The sequence below is a fragment of the Oryctolagus cuniculus genome, chromosome 6 (genome assembly GCF_964237555.1).
Source record: "Oryctolagus cuniculus chromosome 6, mOryCun1.1, whole genome shotgun sequence".
Taxonomy (NCBI): domain Eukaryota; kingdom Metazoa; phylum Chordata; class Mammalia; order Lagomorpha; family Leporidae; genus Oryctolagus; species Oryctolagus cuniculus.
The window spans coordinates 129510768-129527119 of record NC_091437.1 but is presented as its reverse complement, the minus strand read 5'-3'; the positions used below and the strand labels follow the sequence as shown (position 1 = coordinate 129527119).

General features: G+C 45.9%; 1 protein-coding gene across 1 annotated transcript; it reads right to left on the bottom strand.

The window, feature by feature from the left end:
• Window positions 1–4812: 4812 nt before the first annotated feature.
• DCSTAMP (dendrocyte expressed seven transmembrane protein) lies at window positions 4813–15772 on the bottom strand. Its single transcript, XM_017341475.3, has 3 exons — window positions 14689–15772; window positions 10062–10370; window positions 4813–9234 (listed from the first exon to the last, which is right to left on the bottom strand). The coding sequence occupies exons 1-3, from the start codon at window positions 15715–15717 to the stop codon at window positions 9160–9162; spliced, it is 1413 nt and encodes a 470-aa protein (XP_017196964.3). The 5' UTR covers window positions 15718–15772; the 3' UTR covers window positions 4813–9159.
• Between the last annotated feature and the right edge of the window lie 580 nt (window positions 15773–16352).

The following is a 16352-nucleotide window of genomic DNA, read 5'->3' as shown; positions in this document are numbered from 1 at the left end:
TATTTTCTAGGCTATATTAGCATTTCCACTCACAAGACATAGTGTTCTTACTGTTTCAGTACAAACATACTTGCTCAGTGGTTTCCTTTAGCAAAAACAATTTTGATTGATTTCATTCACGCCCTAATTAATATATCACATTTACAGTGAATGCACCGCTTACTTTGAAAAAACCAGATTTTTCAATTTCCAGGTCTTCAGCCCCTGCCATTGCAGTCTGACTCCAAACTGTAAGAAATTATATCTGACATTTAGAATGGAATAACTATTCTGATTGCTTCTTTGTGTCTGTGGAAAAAACAGCATTTATTTTGACCAAATGTTATCTTTTCCCCTTTTCATCAAATAAATCATACTCATGACCCGAGAGCTTCTGCTGTTCTTTACGATTCATTGGCCAACCGTGAAGGAACAAACAAATCGAGTGCTGAACCTTGGGTGGCAGCCATTGGAGAGTCTCTCCAGAGACTGCCGTCTCCCCGGGAATCAGAGACCCCAGGGAGGGCAGCCTCCTCAGTTCCACTCTTAAGTGAGAGACGGAGCTCAGGGAGATGAAGTGGCCTGCAATGCCGTACTGCTAATAAGTGGCAAAGAGGGATTTGGGACCCCGTTTTCTCCAGAGTCCCTGTGGCCTTACAGCTTGCATTAGAAGTCTTCCTGAGTTATCAGGTGTTGGCAACTCACAGCCCGCAGGCCACATCTGGCTGGTTGTTTGTTTCTGCAAATGAAGTTTTATTGGAACACAGTCATGCTCGCAGGCTTGCCTCTTGTCTGTAGCTGCTTTCCCGCCACACTAGCAGAGCTGAGTACTTGCACCAGGGACCCGATGACGGCAATGCCTGAAATATTTACCATCTGGTCCTTCACAGAAAACTTTGCCAAACCCTAATGCATATCAGGTCTGCTTGAAATTTTCATTCTTCTGCTCTTTTTTTTTTGTGTCCAACCCAATTGTCAAAATTGCAGAAAGTCGGGCTGGGCAGGGAACAATGGGAGAGAAGAAAGAGGAAAGAAAAAGCTAACACTGACTTACCGAATTTGGGATAGGAAGAGCTCTACAGGAGACTATGAAGTATCCCATATGTCATCTTATTTAATTCTTAAGAAAGATGCTGTGAGATTGATACTTTAACTCCCATGTTATAAATGAGAAAACTGAGACTCAAAGAGGTAAGGACTAATGATGACCACAACTAGGATTTGGATCCAGCCTTTCCCATTCTAAAATAACTCTATTCTATCATGTGATTTTCATAGCCAAGGTTACCATCCATTTTTTTAGAAATGTGATATACCATCTTCTAAATTTTGAATTAAAACTAACGTTTGGTACCAAGATATATTTAATAAATAATGAGCCGCAGGTTGAATTTGTCTAATTCATAGTGTCATCATGCTTTCATTTTCGTTTGAGTGCTCATTTGTGTAAGTGGATGGCTTGGACCGCAGGAGATGAGAACAATATGTTTCTCGACACACAATTAGCATTTTACATTATTGAAGAAATTTAATAGCTCGGCAGCAGGCAGAATGGAAGCCCTGTGTGTATGTACACATGATGAATTGCGTAGATACCATGTAAATGTGTTTTTATTTAGTCAACAATTCCTCTCTCCAAGGCTTGCTGCAATTCTCTTAGTGGTTACCAAGGTTACCTCATCACCTGAATCACTCATGAAGAACCACAGAACACAGATTGCCAGAATTCCTCTGGCCGTCATGGCTAAGTCTAAGTTTAGCTTTGGGAACCTGTAATTTTACTTTATTTTTTAACCTCTACAGGTGAGTCTGATGACCCATCAGCTTTGGGAACAACTACTCTAGAATGAGCAGGTGGGCAAGGGCTGCACCTTTGTCCCTGTCCTTCCTGGTCTTCCTTGATGTCCTCTCGCTGCTCTGTGTCTGCACTACCTGGGACAGAGGCAGGGCGGAGCCATCTCACCCTCCACGCCGAGTACCTCCTCAGCATCCAGCAAACCGGCAGGAACACTGCCTGCCTTACCTGTGGTCATCGTGGTCACCAGTACTTTCTTTCTGAAATTGCCTTTCTCGCTTTGCATTTGCGCAAATACCCCCCAATAACAGATCCAAATCTGATTTCTTCTGCTTGCTGGGTATGCAAATGAGGCTCATGGATATCCAGAATGTAAATGGTAAGAGGTGATTATCTTCTACACCCTATTATTCATCTCCTTTTCCTTTCCTGCTTTTAAAAATGTCATTGCAGCCACCATGGATTAATACAAAAAGGGGCTTCGAACTCTGAAAATTTGAAAGCCTCAGCCGCGTATTCACTTTTTAATTAAAAATATTTTATTTTATTTATTTCAGAGACAAAGAGAGCTCTCATCTGCTGTTCACTCCTCCAAGTGGCTGGGCCAAAGTGGGGGCAGGGCAGAACTATGAACGGGAAACGTAATCTTGTTCTCTCACATGAGTGGCAGGGACCCAGGTACTTGAGCCATCACCTGCTGCCTCCTGGGTGTGCAGCTGGAATCAGAAGCAGAGTCAGGACTCAAACGCAGGCACCGCAGCTTGGGATGCAGGGGTCCCAAGAAGCATCTTCACTCTGTATCAAATGCCCACCCTAGTAACTCGTTACTTTAAAACTTTGCTTCTCACTGTGCGTGTGTGGAGGGAATATAGTAGCTTAAAATCATAGGCTTGTAAATATGTATGTGTTCATTGTTTCAGCCAATTCTCTCTTCTACAGTACAAATAATTGACCTCAAAGATCCTCATTACTTCTTGGGAATCACTATTACCGAGTCTGGGTGAAAAATCTAGTTCTTACTTCCTCAGCGTGAGGTGTGTATTTTGGTGTCTTATGTAAATTAGGATAAAAATCTGTGATGTGTGAGGACTTCAACATATCCCACATTGTGACTATGATTGCTTAGCTCCTAAAAGAGAAAGCAGAGATTTAGAATCTAAGACATGGAAGGACATTTAACATCTCACGTAGAACGATGAAAGTGATCTGCTGGGAAGGTGTGTAGAATGACGACGGATTCCTCCCAGAGAGAAACTCAGCTGACAGCAAGGATGGAGTCAAGTGGGGCATCAGAATGACACCTGAAAGACCCCACAAATTGGGATGTGTGAGATGAGGACCAGTGCTTTAGAGTCACTAAATTAGCGTGAGAAAAGGAAGTTTTATGAAATTATCTAGAGCAGGATCTGTCTGCCTTCAGAAGATTAACAGAGCACATTTCACACTACGTGGATCAAGAAACTTAACTAACCGTTCGTTTAAACCGAAAGTGGGGACACAAGCTGCAATGGAATGAGCATCTTCATGTCCGAATTAGACTGGCCCCAATGAGAAAATCCAAACCTTCTTTGCAAGGTCGTCTTTTGTGACAGCACCTCCTTGCCAATCTGTCCTTCCAGTGGGAAGGACACTTCAGATGGAGGCCAAATGTGCCAACAGATGAAGACAGCAGGTGCTATGAGCTGCCGAGAGTCATCAGAGAACAGTTGAGATGCCCGTGTCTGGTATCAGAGAGCCTGGGTTTGGTTCCTGGCTCTGACTTCTGACTTGAGCTTCCTGCTAAAGCAGACCTTGGGAGGCATTGTTGATGGCATTGTTGATGGCTCAAGTCACTGGGTCCCTGCCATGTATATGGGAGACCTGGATGGAGTTCCCGGCTCCCGGCTTCCGCATGGCATTCGGAGAGTGAGCCAATAGACGAGAACTGTCTGTGTCTCTCCGCCTCTGAAATAAATAAATTAAAACACAATAATTGGAAATAACAGTGATTATGCTGCTTCAAAAAGGTAGATTCTAATGAAAGGAAACTAAGACACCTTTACCACCCCTTCTAGCCCTATTCTTACAGAGAAGAGAGGTAAACTGGGCATTGTAACAAGTGAGGCACGGAACCCAGCCATGGTCCCCTAAAGGCACGGCCTGCTCCACCCATGGCACTCGCCTGAAGTTCCTACATATTTTCATTGCTTGTGTAACATCTGCTTGACCCCCGACCACCTTGGAAGTGCTCAAAGAAGGGACAAAGGTGGGCTTCTGGGCACCACTGGTGCTTTCTGGGTGGCTCTGTCCAATGTTTGTGGAGATGCAGGTGATACTATCAAGTAAGTAAGTAGGTGAGTTAACAAATAGAATTTAGAACACAGAGGCATCCAATTCTCTCTGAAGCTGGATGCTGGGGTTTGGCTGTGGCCTGTCCCCCAGTGGTCCACGTGTTGGAAGCCTGGTCCTCAGTGTGGCGGTATGCGGATGGGGGCCGGGTGGCAGGGCTTTAGGTCACACTGGGAAGGGGTGGACGCGGTTCTCAGGCTTGTGATACAGGAGCAAGCCCGGCCATCCCCTCATCCGCCAGTGTGCTCTTGCCTCTCGTGCAGGCTCGTGTTGTAATCCTGTCTACTGTGAGGTCCTCACCAGAGCCAGGCCCTTGATCCTGGAGGATCAAGGACTGTGAGCCTAGTATTCAGCCTTAAGTATAGTAAAACAAACAACCGGACAATCAACACACCAGACTAATCCAATCCAATGCTTCTCCAGCCTAGCTACTCATTAAACCACCAATGCACCTTAACCATGCCAGAGCCTGGGCCCCAGCCCAAACTGGGCACCAGCAGTTCTTAGACACCCCACCACCACCACCAGGCTCCTGCCAAGGAAATTATGGTTTGTGGCCGGGTTGACCTCATCTTCAGCTGCCGTGGGCTCACTGATCTGCCGTCAAGACCTGACACCTGCTAACAACACTTATCCTTGGGGATGTGTATCTCCCAGCCCTACCTCTTTCTCGTATCTACAAAACATAGGAAAAGACATGACCACGAGAAGCAGTGAGGAAACAACTTTATTAGGCAGCTCTTCAACAAGGGTGCAGGAGAGGGGAAGTCCAACAGCACGAGACCACCCACGGGCAACTAGGAGGCACCATCCAGAAGAAGGGGAGGCCCAGGGGATTCTGTTGGGGGAGGAGCCTGGGAACACTGGGTGCTGAGATGAAGGCAGTCAGGCTGGGAGTGCATGCGGCCGAGAGCCCGGAGGGGCTGCGCTGGGTGAGGTCTTCCAACCACAAGGCTCTATCTGGTCTATTGCTAGCAGATGTGAGGGAGGTTTTGAGGGATATGCAAAAGCAGGAGGCTCTAGATGGCTAAAATACTGCTTGTTTGTACTATGTTTAAAGTAATCGAATGAGTACACATTCATTTTGGTGTTTGCGGGCAGGGTTTTGAGTTAATGGATCTCAAATTGTAGTAAAGGAGTCAACAAGCCAGGGGTCGATACACAATGATCATCTTTTTGGCCCACTTATCTGACATCGCTGCCTTGCAGAGTTGTGCAAGAGTTAGGAGGACATCGGGAGGCAGACACTGCATCAGGGCAGAGCAGTCGGTGGGTGGTGTGGTCAGAAACTGCCCCAGGCAGGTGGCAGGGAGCCTCTGGCTGTGCCCTGTCCCTTTCTTTGAAAGCACCAACAAGTACTGACTGGGTGTCCCTCAGGCTCCAAGACCTAGGAAGCGCTGGCTGTATTTTGAGTTCCCTCTGAGTGTGGAGGTCGCTTACGTCATAAATGTGCTGAGGTGACTCTACGGCTTCCCCAGTCGGCATTAGGAGAAAGCGATGGAAGAACCTGCCAAAACTTCGACATAAGTTTCTGGCTCCTGGCTTTGGCCTGGCCCAGCCCTGGTTATTTGCAATCATCTACAGGAGTGAACCATCAAATGAGAGATCTCTTTGTCTGTCTCTCTGCCTTTCAAATAAATTTAAAAAATTAGTTTTAAATCTTCTACAAATGAAGTCATTCAGAGTCACTTGAAGTCTGCACAAATCCCAGTCTTCCTCCTGCCATTTATCTCCAGGGGTACTTTCCTTACTTCCCTGATGTTACCTGATATATAGTATGAAAATATTAGTAATATTAGAAATCTATTATAAATAATTTAATAAATATTAGAAATAATAGTAATCATAACTACCTCTCAAGTTCAGTGGAGCATAAATGAGGTAGTGTGTGCCAAATGCCTACCCTGGTGCATAAACCAAAGTTCTTTCTTCAACAGAAAGAGAGAGAGAGAGAAAGCAAAAGAAAGAAAGAAAGAAAGAAAGAAAGAAAGAAAGAAAGAAAGAAAGAACAAATTCCTCTGGAGAATAGCTGTTCCTTGTAGTGGAATTCCAACTGGGACATGTACAAGAATTTAGGAAAATAGAAAATAACTATTTGTCCAAACACAGTAACAATTTTTGCATCCACTGATGTTAAAATTAGAGGGTAAGAGTATGCTTAGAGGCAGGATGTTTGCACGATCTCCAAGTATCTCCCACAAGGTACTTATTAATTACAAAGGGAAAAATAGTAACTTTACAGTGAAGAATCTGGCACCTACTCCTTTAACCCAGCGATCAAAGTCACTGTACCATCAAGGAGTCTGGTGGGCACCACGTGCCTCCTGCTGGGATGCGTGAGGAGGGCATAGCCCCGCCCCACACAGTTCTCACTCCACAAGTGCCACCTGGGTTCAACTGTGAGGAAACATCAAACTCAAACTGAAGGACATTCTGCAAAATACTTCGCCAGTTGCCTGGCACTGTCAAGGTCATGAAAGTAAAAGTGAGTCTGAGGAACTGTCGCTGGGAAGCCCAGACTAAGGAAACATGACAACAAAGTGCAATATTGGGTGCTGGCTTGAGTCAAGGACCAGGTAAGGACTATGAATGGGTCATTCAGCAGACACTGAATAAACTCTAGAAATTATTCATTTGTAAGTGTTATTTTCTGCACATGGGTGTTTGGTTTAGTGGTTAAGTCACATGTTGGGACACCTACATCCCATATCAGAGTATTTGGGTTCAAGTCCTGGTTCCATTTCTGATTCAAGATTCCTGCTCTTGCACACCCTGAGAGACAGCAGGTGATGGCTGAAATGGTTAGGTCCTTGCCACGTATGTGGGAGACATGGAATGTATTCTTGGCTCCTGGATTTGACCTCAGCCCAGTCAGAGTCATGATGGTCATTTGAGGGGCAAACCAGTAGAAGAGAGCATGCTCCCACATGCATTTGTGCTCTCTCTCGCTCTCAAAAAATTTTTAAAAGAATTTTTAAAAATATTATTTTCTAATTATTTTATGGTTATTTATGATGTTAACATTTGGGGGTAATGTGATGAAGGGTAAAGAGAACTCCTCTCTTTTTGCAATTTATTTCTAAGGTTAAAAATTTCCACTTTGACTATGACCTTGTCTAAATAAGATCGGAGTTGGCGAACTCAAAAGGCTTCCATAGCCTTGGCAGCTCATGACAAGAGCCTCGGGAGATTACTGATGCTATAAACAAGAGTGTTAATTGTTAAATCAACAACAGGAGTCACTGTGTACTTACTCCTCATGGAGGATCTCTGTCCTTAATGTGCTGTACAATGTGAATTAATGCTATAACTAGTACTCAAACAGTACTTAACACTTTGTGTTTCTGTGTAGGTGCAAACTATTGAAATCTTTACTTAATATATGCTAAATTGATCTTCTGTATATGAAGATAATTGAAAATGAATCTTGATGTGAATGGAATGGGAGAGGGAGCGGGAGATGGGAGGGTTGCGGGTGGGAGGGAAGTTATGGGGGGGGAAAAGCCACTGTAATCCAAAAGCTGTACTTTGGAAATTTATATTTATTAAATAAAAGTTAAAATTATTTTTTCAACATTCAAAATTAGAAGTTAAAAAATAGGAGGCCAGCATTGAGGTATAGTGGGTTAAGCCACCACCTGCAACACCACTGTCCCATATGGGTGCCAATAGGAGACCTGGCTGCTCCAGTTCTGATGCTACTCCTTGCCAATGTGTCTGGGGAGGCAGCAGAAGATGGCCCAAATCCTTGGACTCCTGCAACCACATGGGAGACCTGGATGAAGCTCCTGGTTCCTGATTTTGACCTGGCACAGCCCTGTGTTGCACAGCCCTGCTATTTGGGGAGTGAACCAGGGAATGGAAACTTTCTCTCTCTCTCTCTCTCTCTCTCTCTCTGTCTCTCCCCCTCTCTCTCTGTAACTCTGCCTTTCTAATAAATACAAATAAATATGGAAAAAAAAGTTTAAAAATCAGGCCAGGCATTGTGGTGTTGTTAAGCAACTGCCTGGGATGTCTGCATCTCATATCAAACTGCTGGTTCAAGTCCTGGCTACTTCACGTTCCATCCAGCTTCTTGTTAATGTACTTGGGAAGGCAGCAGATGACTGCTCAAATGCCTGGGTCCCTACTATCCATGTCTGGGACCTGGATGGAGTTCCTGGCTTCTGACTTTGGCCTGGGCTAGCCCAGGATGTTGCAGGCATTTGGGGAGTGAAATCAGTGGAGATATATACATACATACATATATATATGTATATATGTATATGTATATATATATGTATATATATATATATATATATATATGTCCTGGTGTGTGTGTGTGTGTCTGACTTTCAAATAAGTTAATAAATAATTGTTTTAATCTGATTTTATGTTCCTCATTCTGAGATTTTAAAGATAATAAAATCAAGATCTGAAGAGGTTTTCCTCCCTCCTATGTATTTTGAGTGTAGTTAAAGGTGAAAAGGGGCCCCAGGTGTGCGTTGTCATAAGCATTTCAAGACTTCATCTGTGATCCTAGGCGACCCGACATAAGTGTTGGGCTAAAGGGAAAAAACAGAGACCCAGGCAAGGAGAGCATTGGGCAAGGAGGTGGTGAGAAGAAAGCAGGAGTTGCTGGAAGAGATTCTGGACAAGGGAGGGGCAGGGGAAGAGGGGCCGTGATGAGCTGGGGAACGGCTGTGGACAGAAGACTTGAACCTCGGATGTTTATGTTCTTGGCGTTTGCTGGTGAGACTCGTAGGGATTTCAATTTTATTTCTATTTTTTTTTTCTTGACCATTACTCTATGTTGGATTCATCCCCAAGGGGTCCAGTCATAGTCCAGCCCCACTGCAGCACAGGCCAGAGCACACAAGCCTTTACCAGGTAGCCCTCTGGCTTTATGATCCAAAGTAGTTGGAAGGAAAACCCAGGAGGTGTAAGGTGGCAGAGCAAACACGAACTCACGCCGAGGGCCTGCTGTACCCTTCTCTAGAACTGGGCAGAGATGGTGACCACCACCAGGAGACCAGTGGAGAATCCCTGAAGCGTGGGGCTGGAGAGCTTAAAGTCACTCATGGATTGTCTTCACTTGCCACGACCTCTTGTCTCTTCCTAATCATTTTCAGGACTGGAAACCAGAAATGAACCTGGGAAGTAGATGAGTGAGCATTGAATTCACTTCAAATGACTTTTCACCTAAATTTTTCATGGGGAGGAGGAGCTACTGGTGTGAGGAAAAATTGCAAGACTTTTGAAATAGGTGGAAAAGCATGTTTTCTAGGTATGTCTTAGTCTTTCATCCCCTAAAAGATGTTCTCCGATTCTACATGTTGCAGACAACTGTAACTACAGAGGCAAATGATTATTGGCATGCAAATGAACTTGACCCTGTGGAGTACAACTGATCTCTCCCATCCACCCTGGTGGAAGAAGTCAGCTCTGCATCTTTTAAGCAATTGCATTTTTGGTAGCACTGTATATGTACATTTACTTTGAATTTTTTCTTGAATTGAGTGTAATTTATTACTGTTCCCTCCTTAACAAATAAGCTAAATAAAATTTTAATGTGTGTTCATTTTAAATGTATATGAGATCAGTATGTCTCTGCAGAATGAGCAAATTCCATGAAATTTCGTAGGTATATATATATTTCCCTCTGTTCTTTTCTTTACTCTTGACCTGGGAAAGTAAGCCTTATGGAGCATTGTCTGGTAATAACCAATACAGAAGAGCTTTCTAACGTCTCTCTCCAATCTGATGGAACACAGTTATGTTGGAGAATATCTTGTAAAATCCTCTGGATCAGCATTCAAATCACAAATATAAGAGCCTAACCACCAACACCTGTTCATTTTCTACCTGCTGGAATACAAACCTTGATGTGAGGTTGGAGAGTGCATTACAACCCCCTTCCACCTGCCCTTCAAGCCCAACAGTTCTTTCATTAGAGGTTACACTCCCACCTTGTCCTTACCTTTGTAAGGTACAGACTCAGTTTCCTTTTGACTTCTCCCAGTGGTCTCTTTGATCTTTTCCTAAGTAGCTTCGCGTGTAAGTATTGGATGCGCTCCCTCTCCACGCTGGGGTAGAAGGATGTGGACACCAGGATTTTAAGCTGTATTAGGATGGAGGATAACAGTCCAAGAAGCAGTAATGCCGCAAGGATCACACCGAGAGTAGCCCACGTCTTAGACAGAAGGAGCGTTGGTTTAGGGACACATCTGGGCTCAAACACAGTTATATTGAAGGAAGAGCTGTGGACGATGTATCGAGTTCCTTGCTTCTAAAATGAAAGAATAAAATAATCAAAATGCAGGACACTTTTGTGTTCAACTCCTGCCTTTCTCAATATCTCCCCACAACACAGAGCATCCACCTTCAAATATACAGGGAGCTTTGTCTAAAGGAACCAGCACATATTTTGTGTGTTGTGATTATAGCAAAGGAAAAGCAATGAGTCTTAGTTGTAACTATCGTGGTGTTTTCCAAAGTGGGCTTGTAATGTATGAATTTCCTTGGAAGAAGGCGGTGAATAGGGTTGTCTTTTCTTCGGAGAGCCACAATGCCCACAGACTAAAGTCTCTGAGAGAAAGCACACAAAGATGTTTAACTTTAGCTGAGCAAATTTGACCAAACAAGCTATTTTCATGGAATCCGTTTCTCTACGCTTAGGGCAGGTGGTACTGCTGAAAGATGGAGGAATTCATCTCTGCTGGGAAGGAGGAGACTGTCCTGGAACACAGCCCTGAAGACCCAGGCACGTGCTCCCATTCAGGACAGACAGCCCTGAGTGCAGCACCAGGCTGCAGGACGTCAGCCTCTGCATCAACCTCCTGGAGTTGGGGAGGGGTCATCCCTGTGCACCATTTGTTGTTCCTCTCCAGGGTGGTATGCTGGCCTCTGGGCTGCAGGAGACTCTCAAGTCCTGTTTGCACAGAGAGCTTTTCTCACTTCTTGTGGATGCACGTGAGAGGTACGCTAGGTACACAAGAGAAGAAACGGGCTGCCCTCAGCAACTGACACAGAGGGCAGAAGGTGACATTGAGCCACCCAGCCAAGCCACCCGCAAGAGACGTGCATGCTGATTCAGCGCTTTCTCTTTCCTGACCTAGGAAAGTCATTTAATCTCCTCTCAGTGGATTTGTTTTCTAATTTGGTAAAACAGGAATTAATGGACCAGATCCTGCCCATGAATAAACTACTCCCAGTGTAAATTAAGCACCTTGGGGATGGAGCATTAACCTTACAGACTGGAGTGCCTGGTAAGTTATTGTCTACCCTAGCTGTATAGAGTCTTGAGACCCAGAAGACGTAAAATGACTGCTCACAGACAATCCAACCACACCCAGGGAACAGGGGGACCTTGGGTCTGCCTTTGTACTTGGGAAGAATCTGGAAACACTGAGCCTGGGCTCTCAACACGAACGTCAGACGAGATCTGCAATTTCCCCGGTACCATGCTTGAGCAACCACAAACGTTTGGGTTGCCTCTCCTTGTCTCTTATTAAACAGACAGCCAGCCTGCAATTTAAATAGAGAGATCCCAGTCCCCAGAGCAAAGGCATGCAGTCTTTTTAATACTATTGAAGAAACAAAACACATCGATTGAGTCAGTGATGAGAAATCCTGCAATAAGAAAGCAGCGGGTGTTCGGACTGGGAAGAAGTTATTTAGTCTGAGAGTTTAACTGGGGACTTTGCAATTGGGAGTCAAAGCTTCCTAAAGATTGAGTCAACAACTTTGTACGAGGTTGGTTGAGGGCAATGTGGAAGACGGATTAGCTCTTTCAAAATGCCTATGTGGTCCCCTGGTGATTTAGAATGTTTACTTCCCTTAAGTCAACAATTTGGTGGGATGGTACCAAGTAAAGGATGGAGGGCAGACTCTGTTCTCCGATGGCCCTGCCAAGTTAATGCAGCCAAAGGCCATGCACATAGTAAGTGTTCAATAAGTAGAAACTGTGGCTATTTTTACTTACAGTGCCCACCCAGGCAGCCAGCTTAACTTGGACCATTTGCTCTCTTCTTTATTTCAAACATTTATTTAAAATCATTTGAAAGTGAGAGAGAAATATTGGCAAAACTTTGAGCTGGTGTTTATCTTCTGGCTTGACTTCTTCACAAATCTACAACAACAGAGAAGACCAGGAGCCTCCAAGGGCATCCTGGGATAAGGGCAGGGCACTGCCAGTCATGCAGAAGCGGGCTGCTGGCGGCGCAGTCTCCCAGCACAGCAGGAGCATTAGAGCGGCGCTCCCAGCAGTCTCGCATGCGCATCTGTTCCAGTGCCCACCGCCCTGCCCTGCTGCTGCTTTGTGTGTATGTGGAGCCTCCCCTCTGGGATGTGAGCCCCTCTGTGAGGGCCGTCACAGTCGACCAGCAAAGCCCAGTGATGAATGGGTTAGGCCATTGTCACGGAAAAGCTTCTGTGCTTTTCGGGGGGCTGGGGGAGGCAGAACCTGCTCTTCTCCTCCTTGTCCAAAGCAGTGAGAATTGACATATCTGGCACAGCCGTTGACTGAGAGAACTAGATGAGCACAGAGCAGAGTGTGAAGGAGGGCGCGCGAGAATTGAGAGGGGAAGACAAGAAAGCAGAAGGTGGGAGGAGAATGGGGCCAGGGCAGAGAGACCTTGTTACTGGCCACCCCCAAAGATCAAGCAAGTTTGAAATTCTTCTTAGTCTTTCATTTGAAACTACTTCCATTATCTGCCCTGCTCCAAACATCCACATCGACAGGGGGCCTTGTAATTAACTGAATTCTTTAGGGAAGCAGAGAGCTCAGAGTAATCAACTCTGAAAAGCAGCCCAGGATTAGGAGGGCAGGAGCCAGGGGACCGCATCTGCTGAGCCTAAAGGAAAGAGAAGGAAAAGTGTGGATGCAGCAGGAGGGATGGAAGCAGAGAGAGAGAGAGAGAGAGAGAGAGAGAGAGAGAGAGAGAGAGAGAGAGATGGAGACTGCCTGTCTAAAGAGGGGTGCAGGCAGTGTGGCTATCATTGTCCCTGAAAACTTTCCCCAGCTAGTCACAACCTACGGGGACTTGATAATGAGGAAAGCAAGTCAGACACCAGCCTGGGCTAGTGTGCTTAATCCCAGAAGGCATCACACATATATGCACGCACACACACACACATCTGCATGCACACACCTGCATGTTTCACTCAGTTCAGCTTCATCATTTCTCATTTTAAGAAAAAATATCGCAAGGAACTGGCACTGTGGTGTAGTGGGTAGAGCTGCTGTCTGCAGTGCCAGCATCCCATGTGGGAACTGGTCCTAGTCCCGGCTGCTCCTCTTCCCATCCAGCTCCCTGCTGATAACCTAGGAAAGCAGAAGATGATGGCCCAAGTCCTTGGGCCCCTGCACCCACGTGGGTGACCTGGAGTAAGCTCCTGGCTCCTGGCTTTGGAACGGCGCAGCTCTGGCCGTTGCGGCCAATTTGGGAGTGAACCAGCAGATGGAAGACCTCTCTCTCTCTCTCTCTCTGCCTCTCCTTGTCTCTCTGTGTAGCTCTGACTTTCGAATAAATAAAACAAATCTTAAAAAAAAAAAAAAAGAAAAAAGAAGGCAAGTGTCTGATGGCATCCACACCCTCTAAAATCCACATTATCAGTCTTCTGGAGGGAAAATGGAAAAGGAAAAAGATGGGATGTACAAATCCACAGTGCTCTCTGTTGGCATGCATCTGCCAAGAGGCCGGAGATGAAGAGGAGAGGAGAGAAAGCCAGGCTCCTGGAGCCACAGGTGGCATAGGCTCAAATACACTCCTTTGGCTGATCACCAGTTTTCACAGATCCCATGGCAATTAGAGGCTGCCCTTCTGGCTCTGTTTTTTTGGTGATCAGTTCAGAATACTGGTTCTCAATTTTGAATGCCCGTTAGAATATTTTAAAAGCTCTCACCACGATCCAATTAAATTGGAATCCCTGGGGCTTCTGGGGAGCACGTATTGGGCTTGTTTGCTTGTGTTTCTTCAGCAGAGAAGCTCTTGTGTGGCCATGGTAAGGTGCAGTGGCTCAGGAAGTCCTTGCTTCCTAGCACCCAAGTCAGAGTTTCCCAGAGAGTGGGCTCTGGACATCTGCTGTGCAATCACATAGAGCACTGACTACCAACGCTCTCATTTACAACAAAACCTTGGTTGCACTGACGCATCTGGAGACCGCCCGCCTCTGGAATGACTCAGGATACACAGAAAAGTAGTGTTCACCCCAGGAAGCTGCTCCGAGTCTACTGACCTGATCCTGAGAGTGACGGGAAGTCAAGCCCTAACTCCTGGTCTCTTAGGTTCATGCCAGATGTTCCTGGTGGAGAATCAAGTTCATGGCCAACATCAGAGACATCAATCCCCACTTATCAGTGTTTGCTAACAGTAAGAGGCTAAAAACTGAACCCCCCCCCCCAATAAAAGGTCCTAGTCTCTGGAATCTGAAAAATGTTACTTCATTTGCAAAAAGGATCTCTATGAGTGCAAAGAAATCAAAGACCTTGGGGCTGAGACATTGTCCCAGTGAGCCCTAGCACAATCACACATATCCTTGAGAGCAAAGTCAAGAGAGGTTTCCCTACACAACAAAGAGACCGAGAAGGCAGCAGTGGGGCCTACCTCTCTGTGCAGCCTCAGGTGAACCTGGAGCCCCGGCAAGCTTTGGAACTGTTTGCTCACTGAGGAGAGCAGTCGATACAGCAGATAATCGGTGGCTGCAAACAGCACCCAGATGGAAAGATGGGTGAGAACAGGGAGGAGAAACAGCCCCAGGTTTTTCCTTTCTTTATGAGTCAGCCAGAAAGACGGGACGACAACATACTTCTTCCTCTCTTTCTTACTCAGCGGGAGGACACAGGGCCTCTGTTCATGTCTCTCCTTCTCATCAAACCGAATGAATTGCCTGGTGATATAGATGTTCTCAAATTTACAACCACAGGGGCCCAAAAATCGTTTCATAAAGAGGCCAGTACTGAGCAGGAGCAGCAAGAGCCCTGCAAAGCAAAGAAGCTTCTGACCCAGGGAGGACAACGTCTCTGTCATGGTCATCACCTGGCACCAGACGCTCAGCACCTGCCCTTTGGTGTCATTTAGCTGGGCCTCCAGGGCATGCTTGGTGCCATAAAGAGAGACTGCCAGTGTCTGGTTCCAAGAAACAAGGTCACCAAATAGAGTTAGTGAAGCCGCTTGGCTATAAATCCACTGAATGGCTTCGATATATTTTTCCAGAAGTGGGAAATGTATGGAAAAGCTCTTTGCCCTCAAGTTGCAAGACATACTATCTAGGAGACCTTTAAAGTTGTGAAAAATATTTTGCACGTGTCCAAAGATCACTATCCCCGTGCCAGCCGCAATCAGAGCATTTCTGCCTTCCCGCAGACCACAAGAGAGAAAGGCAAGAAGCACGAAGCACCGTGCATGCTTGGAGCTGCACAGCAGAATGCTCGTGAGAATCCAGCATGGGGCGAATACTGTGACCGACGAGAGAAGCCAGTAGAAGGCCACGGAGAGGAGGCCCACAGAAATGAGAGCCACGAAAGAGCAAACTCCCAAATGCTGGAGAAAGTCCATCCATCCAGGGCTTGTTGGAGACACATAAGTCCTCCAAAGACTTAGAAAGATCTCAGTGCCTGAAGTCCAGACACCCATGTTTCCTGTGACCCTGGGAACGAAAAGGAAACCAAGGTCAGAAGTCGCCTTTGAATGTCCTCTGATGTTTGTAAAGGGCACGGTGGGAGACCAATTGGTAAAAGTATCGTTCTTTAAGCCTCTCTGGGTCCAACCCCTTGCAATGTGACGTCACAGCTCCTCCCACCAAGGGCTGGATCTGGTTGTCTATGTCTTCAATCTGGGCTGGTCCTGTGGCCTTTTGGGCCAATTGGACCATGGCACAAGCAGCCATGTCTCCTCCTGAGTACATCACTCACTCTCATGTGCTCCCTTGGGACCCAAGCATTGCCAGGTAACATGTGTGGCTGCATTAATCTCCTACTGCCGCCATAAAAAATGATCACTTAGTGTTTTAAAGAAATGCGCATCTGTTCTCTTACAGCTCGGTGGGAGTGGAAACCTGATGTGAGTCCAGCGCTGTGATCCTCTGGAGGAAGCTTTTTCTACCCTCTGCCTACATCCTCTGGCTGTGGACCCTTCTTCCTCCATCTCAAAGTCAGTGACCTCTGACCTCTGTTTCCATCCTTCAGTCTCTCTGTGATGCTGAACTTCCTCTTACAAGGGCATTTGTTATGGCATTGGGCCCACCAAGATACTCAAGGAAAATCCTCCAT

Excerpts from the sequence above, each read along its gene's own strand:
- DCSTAMP (XM_017341475.3), bottom strand. The coding sequence starts at position 15,717 with ATGGGTGTCTGGACTTCAGGCACTGAGATCTTTCTAAGTCTTTGGAGG. Across the intron at positions 10,371-14,688 it reads ACCTGAGGCTGCACAGAGAG|AAGCAAGGAACTCGATACAT; the intron begins GTAGGCCCCACT and ends CTTTCATTTTAG. Across the intron at positions 9,235-10,061 it reads TGAGTCTGTACCTTACAAAG|GTTCATTTCTGGTTTCCAGT; the intron begins GTAAGGACAAGG and ends TCTACTTCCCAG.